Source organism: Chiloscyllium punctatum, chromosome 11 (assembly GCF_047496795.1).
Source record: "Chiloscyllium punctatum isolate Juve2018m chromosome 11, sChiPun1.3, whole genome shotgun sequence".
Classification (NCBI taxonomy): domain Eukaryota; kingdom Metazoa; phylum Chordata; class Chondrichthyes; order Orectolobiformes; family Hemiscylliidae; genus Chiloscyllium; species Chiloscyllium punctatum.
Genome location: NC_092749.1, coordinates 28,535,417 through 28,548,802, shown reverse-complemented (window position 1 = coordinate 28,548,802; position 13,386 = coordinate 28,535,417). Strand labels below are relative to the sequence as shown.

Sequence of the window (13,386 nt, the reverse complement as noted above, 5' to 3'; positions counted from 1 at the left end):
AACACAGAATTAAAATATGTTTAATAGTTAATGCTTTGACTACACACAATAATATGTAAGTTGTCATATTCTACAGTTGACAGGCTGCTCCCTCAATAGGGAGAGAGAGAGAGATAATTGGCGGTGACTCTAACTTGAGCATCACCTGACCTGAGGTGAGGGGTTGTTTGAAAAGACAGGTGCTTCATGAAGATGATACAGGAATTGAACCTGTACTCTTGATATCGCAACAATATATTGAATATATTATTCTTAAGAGTTCATTTCTTCCTAACATCTGGCCTGAGATAGGTACAGTAGTAAAGGGTACAATGACAGTGAAATGCACTCGATCCCTCAACACTGTAGAATCAGATTCAATGCAGGAGATTGCCATATGTCAGTTGCTATGACTTTTTTTTGAATGGTATGGGGTGATGACCAGGAGTACGATCTTCTGACCTAATTGCATGACATCACACTTTCCTACATTAATCTCCATCTGTCAAGTTTTTGCTTACTCACTCAAAATTACAGTAAAGTAAAACATTAGAAGTACATTACCGGTTATAATCCACAAATCTGATCAGTAGTGGGTAGAAAGCATAAAGATCTCGGGCGAGCACAGTAAATTCATCCAGAATTAACAGTTCAGCCTCAGACATGTCTCCTCTGCCCTCTGATTTCAGATGTTCCTCTTCTATCACCACGGTAGCCACTTTTTTTTTCAGCTTCTCCATCAGGGGAAGGAAGTGTGTTTTAAGGAGCTGTGGTTTCACTTTGCTGATAATTGGCTGTGAGAATACTGGTTGGAGTAAAACATCAGGTTGCAGCATTTCATAGAATCAGAGAATCTCTACAGTGTGGAAACAGGCCATCTGGCCCATCAAGTCCACAACAACCTTTTGAAAAGTGTCCCACCCACCATGCCCCCTACTCCCATAACCCTGCATTTCCTATGGCTAACCCACCTAGCCTGCACATCCCTGGACCCTATGGGCAACTTAGTACGGCCAATCCACATAAACTGCACATCTTTGGACAGTGAGAGGAAACCAGAGCACCCACAGGAAATCCACAACATGGACAGAATGTGTAAACCTCCCATAGAGGGTGGAATCAAACTGGGGTCCCTATCACCATGAGGTAGCAGTGCTAACCACTGAGCCACCATGCCTCTGTGATTTGATAGGGTTGATGGAAGAAAGTGCAGTAGTGATTTTCAAAAGGGAACTGGATAAACACTTGAAGGGAAATGTGCAGGGGAATGGGAGGAACCAAACAGCTGACACAGGCAAAATGTGCTGAATGGCCTCTGTCTCTGTTGTGTTATTCTATAACTGTACAGAAAACAAATGTATGTAAACTGTAACTGAAATCAAACTTTTGTTTTAATATCTTGCATACTAGTAGCAAAACTGTTGATTATAACTCAACACTTAAGTATTGCACTTTACAATACAACTTTACATATAGCAAAATGTACAGACTGATTACAAATAACAACCTCAAGTGAAATGGGAGATGAGGGAAAACCTTCCTTCCTCTATAGAATAGAGGTATGTGAAACAAATACAGCTAAGTTAACACATCCAAAGGGAATAATGAAGGCTCTTCTGAAGTCACACTTTTTGCATTCTTGGCTTACTTCACTGACTCTTAATAGTTTCATCAATCAAGAGGAATATTTCCCTTACAGAAAATCTGGCAGCTCTTGTAACTAATGTCTTCAAGTAAACAGTAGGAATGGTAAATTCTGAACAGCAGATAATCACAATTAATTAGACATCACAGTCCAAATATCAATTTTACTTCTGACTACTGGAGTAGAAAAACATCGTGTTATTATAAGTGAAGGTTCTTTGATCAAATGCAATTTTTTACCCTGTGAGGTGCAGAAAAAAATCCACTCTAAGAAACTAAAGAACAAATGCTCCTTAATTGAGACATCTTTTTGTTCAAATGGCTGAATCTCTAAATGCATAGCCCAAATGTCCCATATTCCATTGGGATGTGCTGAATTAAAAATTATGGGCCAGCTCCCCAGGAATTTCCATCCATTTATTAAAAAAAGTCTTGAGGATGCTCTGGCACACCCCCAACTTACAATCAGTCTGATGATGCTTAAGTTTTGTGAAACATACTGGTCATAAACAGCAGTACCTGCTAATCTTTTCATCCAGGCTCCTTCATCAATGCCCAAGTTGTTCGAAATTATCTTCAGAATGTTGCCCAGAAGGGTGTTCATGTGTTCGGAGGTGAGAGCAGTGCAACACTGCTCTGCCTTCTCAGGGTTATTCTCTGGCCCATGTTCCCACCAATGGGACATATAGCTGCACAGCATGGGCAGAATAACTTCCATCACATGGGGCATCTGAGTGTAGCGTATCCCAGATTCTGCCAGCTCCATAATCTCATCCAGTAAACTTTCCAGGGAAGGAATATTGGGGCACATATCTTCCACTTTGGCTGGCAGCTTCAGAGCTAAGGCATAAGAAAAACTTTAACAGCATGAAGATCATTAGCAGTCCCCAGAGAACAACACCCTGCACTTTTAATCTATTCACTCTGAAACCAAATGTTTTAATAAGAAACCCTGATGCATAATTTGAAGATTGTGTTTTTGGTTTTTAGTGCACTTTTTCATTTTCTTAATAAGATACAATATAAACAGTCCAAACATCATCAGCAACGTCTTGACCACCTCTACATGATTTCATATCTAACAATCTAATCATTACCCCTTGATATTCAATAGCACTAACATCTCTGAATCCCACACGATCAAGATCCCATTGACCAAAGTGGAGGAAGTGTTCAGTTGCATTGAAAATTATGGAAGAAGTTAAATGGGAGGAGAGCTCAGGAGAGGTTATTAAACTTTCTAGAACAAGTAGTAGGAAAGAGAGTAAGGAAAGGGTCAGGAACCTAACTTCAGGTACAGCAGGTAAGAGGTCAATTCTGAGAAGGGGTGAGTCAACGTAAGACTGAGAATGTTGTACTTAAATATGCACAGTATAAGAAACAAAGTAAATGAGCTTGTAGCTCAGTTTGAAATTGGTGGATAGATGTCGTGGCAATCACAGAGATGTGGCTGCATGGAGATCAGGGCTGGGAAATTAAATATCCAAGGATATACATCCTATCAAAACGATATGCAGATGAGCAGGGTCGCCTTGTTAATAAGAAATGAAATTAAATCGATATTGAGGAGTAATACAGACTCAAAGGCATAGAATCTGTGCAGGTAGAATTGAGGAACCACATAAAGAAAGACCATGGTAGGATTTGTATACAAGCCTTCTCGCAATAGGATGTGGAGCAGAAAAAAAATCAGGAGATAAAAATGGAACTTAAGAAAGGCTCTATTACAATAAACATGGGGAATTTCAATATGCGCTGGACTGGGAAAATCAGTTTGGTAGCGGATCTCAAAAGAAGGAATTTGTGGAATGTCAATGAGATGATTTTTTTGGAGCAGCTTGTGGTACAGCCCACAAGGGAATAGACAATTCTGGATTTGGTGATGTGTAATAAGTAAGATTTGATTAGGAAACTTAAGGTGAAGAAACTCCAAGGGGCAGTGAGCATAATATGATATAATTCACCTTGCAGTTTAAGTGGGAGAAGCTGGAATCAGACGTAACAGTATTACAACTGAATAAAGATAATTACAAAGACATGAGGGAGCAGCTGGTCAGAGTTGATTGGAAGGGGAGGAAAGCAGGGAAGATGGTGGAGTAGCAATGGCAGGAGCTTTAGATTAGATTACTTACAGTGCAGAAACAGGCCCTTCGGCCCAACAAGTCCACACTGACCCGCCAAAGTGCAACCCACCCATTCCCCTACATTTACCCCTTTACCTAACACTACGGGCAATTTAGCATGGCCAATTCACCTGACCTGCACATTTTTTGGATTGTGGGAGGAAACCGGAGCACCCGGAGGAAACCCACGCAGACACGGGGAGAACGTGCAAACTCCACACAGTCAGTCGCCTGAGTCGGGAATTGAACCCGGGTCTCTGGTGCTGTGAGGCAGCAGTGCTAACCACTGTGCCACCGTAATTCTTCTGGGGGTAATTCAGGAAACACAGCAGAAATTCATCCCAAGGAAGAAGAAACATACTAAAGGGAGGAGCAGGCATACATTCCTGACCAGGGAAGTCAGGGAAAGTAGGAAAGTTAAAGAAGAAGCATCCAAAATGAAGGTTAGTGGGAAGTCAGAGGATTGTAAAGCCTTTAAAATCCAGCAAAGGATAACTAAAAAAGCAATAATGGGATGGGGGAGGGGGGGTGGGGAAGAACATGAAATATGAGTGTACACTAGCTAGTTATATAAAAGAAGATTGCAATTTTAAAAAAAATTATAAATTTAAAGTGGACATTGGACTGCTGGAAAATGAAGCTGGAGAAATGGTAACGGGGATCAAGGAAATGGCGGAGGAACTGAATAGGTACTTTACATCAGTCTTCCAGGTGGAGAAAGTCAGTAGCATACTAAAACTTCAAGAGAATCGAAAAGTGTGGCGTACATTAGACCTGCTTGATGAAGGGCATATGCCCGAAACATTGACTCTCCTGTTCCTCGGATGCTGCCTGACCTGATATGCTTTTCAAGTGCCACATGTTTCAACTCTGATCTCCAGGATCTCTAGTCCTCACTTTCTCTTAGAACTTCAAGAGAATCAGAGAGCAGAGGTGAGTGTAGTGACCATCACTGAGGAAGCTGAAAGGTCTGAAGGTAGATAAAACACCCAGACTGATGGACTACACTCCAGGGTCTGAAGGAGATAGTGAAGGAGATTGTAGTGGCATTGCTAATGATCGTTCAAGAATCACAGGGGTCAGGGAGGGTCCCAGAGGACTGGAAAAAGGCTAATATTACACCCCTGTTTAAGACATGAAGGAAGGAGATCTTGGTTATTTGCAGGCTTTTAGAATCCATCATGAAGGAAAAGATTGTGCAATACTTGGAAGTGCATGATAAAATAAGGCTGAGTTAGCAGAGTTTCAACAAGGGAAGGTCATGCCTGGCAAATCTGTTAGGTTTCTCTTAGGAGGTAACACGCAAGTTAGACAAAGGAGAGTCAGTGGACTTGATCTATTTGGATTCCCAGAAGGATTTTGACAAGGTGCCACATAGGAGACTGCTGAACAAGACATGAGCTCATGGTGTCAGGGGCTAGGTACTGCCATGGACAGAGGATTAGCTGATTAGCAAGAGGCAGACAGTGGGGACAAAGCAGTCTTTTTCAGGATGGTGGCTGGTGACGAGTGGAAATCTGCAGGAGTCAGCATTGGGAGCACAACTATTCACATGATTCTTTGATGATCTGGACAAAGGAACTGAAGGCATTGTTGCTCAGTTTGGAGTAAACACAAAGATAAGTAGAGGCACAGATAGTGCTGAGGAAGTGGGGCAGATGCAGAAGGGCTAGAAGATGACTAGGATGGGTGAGGAGATTGAGCGACAAATGGCAGATGGAATACAAAGTGGGAAAGTGTGCATTTTGGTAGGAAGAACAGAGGCGTAGACTGTTTTCTACATAAGGAAAGGCTTTTGAATTCTGAAGCACAAAGGAACTTAAGAGATGTAGTTCAGAATTCTCTTAAAGTTAACATGCAGGTTCAGTTGGCAGTTAGAAAGGCAATGCAAAGTTAGTATTCATTTTGACTGTGCTAGACTTCAAAAGAAGGGTTTTACTGCTGATGCTGTAAAAGGCTGTGGTCAGACTTGATTTGGAATATTGTGAGCAGTCTTGGGTCATGTATCTAAGAAAAAATGTGCTGGCATTGGAGGTAATCCAGATTAAGTTTACAAGAATGAAGGGTTTGTCATATGAGGAACAGATCAGGACTTTGATCTGTACTTGATGGAATTTAGATGTATGAGATGGAATCTCATTAAAACTTACACGGATCGAGCCTCAGAGTGAAGGCATGACCATTTAGAACTGAGGTGAGAAGGAATTTCTTCAGCCAGAGAATAGTGAATTGGTGGACCTCATTGTCACAGAAGGCTGTGGAGGCCAAGTCACTGAGTGTATTTAGGAACAGATTCTTGATCAGTAAGGGTATCAAAGGTTAGAGGGAGAAAGCAGAAAAATGGGTTTGAGAAACATATCAGCTATGATTGATGGTGGATCGGGCTTGATAAGCTCCTATCTCTTATGGTCTTACTAGACTGAACTGGACTAACCACACAAATACAATGTCTACAAAAACAAATCAGAGGATTGGAGTCCTGTAGCTCATGGCCTGACTCCCCAAAGCCTGTTCACCATCTACAAGATGCAAGTTAGAAGTATAATGGAATACTTTCCACTTGTCTGAATGAGTGCAGATCAAACAACATGCAAGAGGAGGTCAACAATATCCAGAATAAAGCATTTCGCTTGAAGACACTATGTCCACAAACATTCATTTCCTCTATCACTGAGGCTCAGTAGCAGCAGTGTGTACTATCTACAAGATGCGTACAGAAGTCCAGAATGGCTCCTGACCAAACTTGTGAACACTGACATCTAGAAGGTCAAGGGCAGCAGACACAGTGGAACACCACCACCTGCAGGTTCCTTACCAGATCACGCACAATCCTAACTTGGAGATTTATCCCAATCTCTTTATCATCATTGGGTCAAAATACTGAAATCCATCCCTAAAGCATTTTGGCTTTACCGACATCAACTGGACTGCAACAGTTCATGCAGGCTGCTCACCATCAATTTCTCAAGCATAATTAGAGGTGGATAATAAACTTACCCAGCCAATAAAGACAAAATTCTCTGAATGAATTTTAAAAATGCTATCCTAAAGCTCCAATTTTAACCAATGGTGAGAACCAAACAGGTGAAGGCTAACGATGTTAGCTCAGTTGGCTGGGCAACTGGTTTGTAGTATACAGTAATGCTGACAGTGTGGGTTCAACTCCTGCAACCAGCAGAGGTTACCATTAAAAGCTCTCCTTCTCAACTTTTTCCTTTGCCTGAAGATGGTGATTCTCAGGTTAAACTGCCATCTGTTCTCTCTTAAAGAGAAAGAGCAGCCCTATGGTCAGTTAAGACTATGGCAACTTTTACCTTTACTATACACACCAACATGCTACCATCATATGGCAGAATATGGTGGAACTTCAAAGCATAGCATCAGTAATTTGTTGGTCATTAAAGTGGGCATTAGATCAAATGAATTAAACAGTCAAAACAATCATTGCACAAAAGGTTAAAGTACCTGCTCGATCGTTCGGTGTCTTAGTGTTGTAGCTCGAGAATGGATTGTGTTTATTCGAGTCAGTTTCTAGGAATGCAACTGGAAAGGCCCCAGCTAATGCTGCCAGACATTCCCCCAGTGCTGGTCGCTGCCTGTAGATGGAAAATTACACAAATAGCAACAAAATTAACAACAGATCCTAAAAAAAAGCACCTTGGCCTGCAGCTTTGGTATTGAATAGATTAGGCCCCAAACTCTGTAATTCTCAAGTCTTTTCACCTTTCTGTCTCTCACTGCTCCTTCAAGATGCTCTGCGAATTCTCTCTTAGCTACCAGATATTTGGTCACCTATCCTAATTTCTGTGACTCAGTGAATTTGTTCTGTCAATGCTCCTGTGAAGAGTCTTGATGTGTTCTTATAGATTAAATGGAATTAGTAGTTGTTGAAAGCATCACCTTCTCACAGTCATATGAACTAAATCAAATGAAGAAGGTAATTACATAAAGGAAAACAGTTACATAAAGGAAAACAGTTACATTCAGACTGCATCTTATCACATTTTGAGAAACAAGTGATTAGATTTTTTTTTAAAAGATTTTAATACTGCCATGAGAACTAAGTGGATTTTAATAAGGACTGATAGCTCAGTTGATATATTGAGATAGCCAGAGAAATAGAAACATCTCTTTAAAAAACTTGCAATTTGTTTTACAGCAGAATCTCTGGACTATTCACTTGGAGGTTCACATTAACTTTCAGAACTTTTATATTTTAGAAGTGATGCTTCTCTGGGTACCTCGAAAGGCATTTATTGTGAATGAACAGACTGCTGTTTTGCCTGCAATAGTGGGTCAATTAGTAGGACAGCTGGTCTGTGCTGTATAAAGACACCAAAGGTGTGGATTTAATTCCTGCGCAGCTGAGGTTGCCATGAAGGACTCTCCTTCTCAACCTCTCCCTTCACCTGAGATTAAGTGGTTATTTAATGAAAGTGAAGGCTATAGTGATATTACTTCTACACTACAGCATAAATTAATCTTCTCTGAACTACTATGGGACTTCCTGAGATCATGGAAGCTGCCATATGCCTCGCCTCCAAGTCACAAAGTTCTGAATTCAATTTCCATCCCATGGCTTCAGTATGAAAACCAAGGCTGAGATACAAATACAGAACCGAGGGAGTGGCTACACTGATCAACATGATCTTCCAGGCACCATTTGCTCGCTCAAGTGGATGCAAACGATTGAATGACACTAATTTAAAGAAGAACGGGACAGTTGTTCCTGATGTTCAGGCCAATTTTCATTCCTTAATCAATATCACAAAGAAGTGATTATCAGATTACTATGATATTGTTGTTTATGAGAGCACTTGCTATGTATAACTTGATTCTGCAGTTCCTACATTGCAATTTGATTTGATTTATTGACACATGTATTTGTTACAAATACAGTAAAAAGTGTTGTTTAAAACATTATAACATTGACTATACTGTGAACTGTTTGACATGTTTGGTGGTCCTGAAAAGCATTATGTAAATGGAAAAGGTAAGCTTGTGTTTTATAGAATATAACTTTGTTTTATTGGTGTCACTTACATAGGTTGCGTCAGCTGACACCAATGCATGCGCACTATGTGTCACTTAGATATGGGCATGTGTATTTAAATGGGTTTAGAGTGATGCAACTGATGAGAGGGCCAAGGACAAAGGAGAGGGTGTCGGGGAGAGAGGGAAAGAGGAGGACGGGGCACAGAGGGAGGATGGGGTAGGGATTGGGACAGAGGAAGAGATGAAGAGAGGAAGTGAGGGAAGAGATGAAGGGAAAGAGGTTGCCTTCTAATTCCCAAGTCCTTACTCCCCCTTTCACCAAGCATTCTGTGTCCCTACCCTTCCCCCATCCTCATGCCCTCTGCATTCTCACTCCACACTGTTGAACCCTGTTTCGAATCACCCTTATTTGTTGTGCATTGCAGACTTTACATCTGACATTAGATGTCAATTTTATAAGGTGACATACTGCATCTGGAATAATGCGCAGGCATGTTTTCAGATTAGCGCGCATGCACAGTTCTGGACAGCACTGCCTTTTCATGTTAAATAAGACTATAACATGTAGGTGCAGAAGTAGGCTATTCCACTAGTTGAGTGTTTCACAATTCAAAGAGACCATGACTCATCTAATAACCGTCAACTCCACTTCCCTGCCTTTTCTCCATAATCCTTGATTCCCTACTGATAACTTGCTTCCTATGTTTGAGTTATCACAAACTTGGTTATAATACATTTACTTCCACCATCCAAATAATTAATATATATTATAAATAAATGTGGGTGCTGCACTGATCTCTGTGACACTGCACTAGTTATTACTACCTTCCTGAAAACTCCTGCTGCCCATCCCAGCTTCTATTAGTTAGTTATTCTTTTGTAATATTCTACCCCCAACACCCTGGGGGTAGAGTATTACAAACCTTATGTATGGTACCTTACTGAATGCCTTTTGGAAATGCAAATGTTTTACATCTACTGGTTCTCCATAATCCACCTGACTTGTTAACCCTTCAAAAAATACTAATAAATGTGTCAGGCATGATTTCCCCTTCATGAAGCCATGCTGACTCTGCCTAACAATATTACGTTTCCTAAACGCTGTGCGATTATATCCTTCATAATGGCTTCTAACAGTTTCCCAATGGCAGATGTTGATATATACTACAATTTTTTGGTTTCCCTCCATTTTTGAATGAGAGTATAACATTGGCAGTTTTGCAGTCTCTGGGAATTTTCCAGTATCTAAGGATTTGTGGAAGATTACTGCAACTGCATTCAATATCTCTCTCGCTACGTTATTTAATATCCTATGATGCATCCAATTGGGTCCAGGGGCCTACTGGCCTTTAGCCCCATCAGATTCCCCGATTTGCTTTTCTCGCTCATGACAGTTAATACATTTATTTGCACCCTTGCTTTAACCCTTTAATAATTTAGTATTATTTGAATGCTACTTAGAAAAACTATGAAGAATAATTACAAGTATTTATTCAACTCCTCTGTCATTCCCTGGTTTCCCATTATTATTTCCCCAGCCTCATTTTTAAAGTGGCCATTGATCACTTTGTCCTCCCCTTTTTATATATTAAAAAAGCTCTTGCTTTGCATGTTTACATTACTTGTTAGTTTGCCCAGAAGGTCATTTTCTCTCTTATTTATTAAAACTTCACCAGTCCTGTAGCATACCACTAATATTTGTCACACTGTGTTTTATTTTTAAAAATTGATACTATTTAAGGGTGTGAAATATTATTTTGTGATATTCCTTACTAGTGTGCCATTTAAGTTGCCAAAAGTGTACAGTAGAAGTATGGGACAACATAAGCCAGAGAGTTGGCAGTTGGCTGAGTTTTATGAGCCAACCAGATGATAGCGACATCACCAAAGATCCACTCTGATGAGCTTGTTATCAGCATAACATCAACATGTTGCCAATATCTATGTCAACAAGTGAGAAGACACCAAGCTGCTGAGATTGGAGTCAATGCATGGGATGTCCCTGCTGCTGACCAGAATGCTAGAGACAAGCAGTCAGGTAGGGCACAGAGAAAGCAGACATCAAGAGAAATTACCCTGCAGCAGAAAAGAGCATCCACCCAAAGGGAAAAAAAATTCAGGTAACCCATTCATCTGTACAAAATGGACTGCCACTCACAAATCGATCTGTACAGCCACAACAAATGATGTTCCACACAAAAATAATGTCCATCCTAGATACAGTTCATTGCCTCCCAAGATGGATGGATGTCAACCAAACCAGCATAATTTCAATAAATGACATTGATGAACAGTATAAACTCAATAATTAAACGACATAATGTTGTACTTTGCAGTATTCCAGGTAATATATTTGGGGAAGAAACATTGATAGCGTTACTATCATGCACAAATTATTATGACGTACGATACCACAATGCAAGTCATTCTTACAAGCTTTGAAGCAAGCTTTCTACTTTAAAATATTTTCACTGGTTATTTCCTTACCTTTCTACATAAATGCTTTTCCCCGTGCCCAATGCATATAAGCTGCTTAATATTCTGTAGCCAGAAACTTGTACGTCATCCACTGAAAAAGAAGAGTGCCACCAGCACATTAATTCTCAGTTTCATACTAAGAGAAATTAGAAAATATCTTCCTTCCATGCACTCTCATGAAATCACAATTTATTATTGATGACCCTGAGGTTGGGAGTGCTTTGTGATAACACAAGGATGCTCTTTAACCATGTTCAGACCTTGGTTATAGCTTATCCTGAAAGTACTTCCATTGTATTACAGGTCATTAGTAAATGAGTTAAAATAGTAGCACTCCACACTAGAAAACAGAATCTAAACATATGTATCCAACAAAATCTGCTTTTCTGGCATCACCAATTTTACACTGTAGAAATCAGTTATGACAAAGCATGATTTTTATATTAGCGCCTCATTTCTTTGAGCCTTCAGCTTTGTCTCCAAAGTAGCATATTCAAAAAAATTATCTTTATATTAAACACTTGATTTAAAGTGATCTGTTACAACTGAGCACACTGAAACAATATTAAAGAACTGCTTAATGTTGTGCTTATTTTTACATACTGTTGAAAATTTGTTCATGTTCTCTCTAATATCAATAATCAGAAGCTCTGCATTCGCACAATCCCTTCATAAACAGTCACTTGGTACAAAACATTTTGAATGTTATTGAGAATGTTACTAATTTTTTTTTCAGTGAACAGGACAAAAGCATGAATGCCAAATTGCAAACGATCATAACAATTTATACTACACCAGAGATGGCTGATTGAGTCAACAAGAAAGGAAATACTGTATCGGCTTCCTGGGTAATTCAGAAAAGGTGTAAGGTATGAACATATTCCTTTGTCTGCAGGGGAAAAACTCCTTAGCTGAAGCTATGTCACTTCTAGAAAGCATACCTAAACCGTGTTATGAGCTCGACTGATTATCCTAAGTTGGTTGTTAATGTTAATATTAGGGCACTTAGGAGGTTCAGCAAATTCTACCCATTCTTGAAATCAAATCCAACAGTAGACATTTTGTTTGAAGTTTTGCAAGCAAAGAATGGTTGAGTGTGACATGTGGGAACATTTTGTTTGATTTGATTAACAAGTTATTGGGCTTACATAGCTTGCATTGCACTGAAATACACATAAGTTTGTCCAATTATCTGGTAGGCAAAACATTCTTTAGGGACTGACAACAGCATATTTTTATTAGAAAATACCATTGGCATTACCACTGCACATTAGTAGCATGAACTGGCTTGTTCAGTTGCTCAAATCTTTTTAGCTACTTTGCCTTTCCAGGCTAACTTCCGTCAGACTGAGTAAAAAAAAAATCACATAACACCATGTTATAGTCCAACAGGTTTATTTGGAAGCACTAGCTTTCGAAGCATTGCTCCTTCATCAGGCAGCTGTAGCATAAAGGGTTAGGTGTTATGAGATTTTTAACTTTGTCCACCCCAGAACAACATCAGCTCCTCCACATTAAGTTAGATTGGGCACTTCCCAGTTTTGAAAGTGACACTCTTTGGCCCATTTGCAATTTTGCACAATAAACAGCAAACAATGATCTTATCAGGATAGACAGTGCCCTGCAGGGCTTTGGGAAGTTGCCTCTCTTATAATAATCCTGGTACATTGGAATGCAAGCAGCTGTTAGATTTATACTCCATTGCATACTTCCTTTTTTTTGCATGGGGGGTGGGGGGAGGGGGGGGGGTGGGGTGGGGCGTAGGTAAGTGGTGGTAGTAGAGGGAGAGCCCAAACACAGTTGTTTTTGCCACATGAGCATTTGGTTACTCACTGTCATTTATATAATTGGATACTCGCTGTCGTTACTTACTTGGATTAATTACCTCATACCATTCAAAGAAAAATAGGTGACTGTGCTTATTGAACCAGACAGCAGAGCAAGGACACATTAATCTGGGAGACAGAAGAGTTCGTCCAAAGGGCAAAATTGCTTGTCCACTATTATTCTGTTGAATGGGGTGATAGGCAGATCGATCTGAATGATGAGATGGGAACTTACGTATCGAATTGAGCTGTTGCAGCCAGTTGGATCAATCTACAAGACAATCTGCAATTGGAGTCCGTGGTAGCAAATGATCCATCATTAACATTTGTGTGTTTTTCAG

The 13,386-nt window shown here is 40.0% G+C and overlaps 1 protein-coding gene across 2 annotated transcripts in view; it reads right to left on the bottom strand.

Moving 5' to 3' along the window:
- Nucleotides 1–13,386, bottom strand: part of ryr2a (ryanodine receptor 2a (cardiac)) — a 758,045-nt gene that overhangs the window by 137,714 nt on the left and 606,945 nt on the right. For both annotated transcript variants that reach the window (XM_072580564.1, XM_072580565.1), the window contains exons 64-67: nucleotides 11,229–11,310; nucleotides 7,212–7,342; nucleotides 2,143–2,463; nucleotides 544–784 (exon numbers count right to left, since the gene is read on the bottom strand). In XM_072580564.1, coding sequence (XP_072436665.1) covers nucleotides 544–784; nucleotides 2,143–2,463; nucleotides 7,212–7,342; nucleotides 11,229–11,310 — 775 coding nt within the window. The remainder of the gene's footprint in view (nucleotides 1–543; nucleotides 785–2,142; nucleotides 2,464–7,211; nucleotides 7,343–11,228; nucleotides 11,311–13,386) is intronic.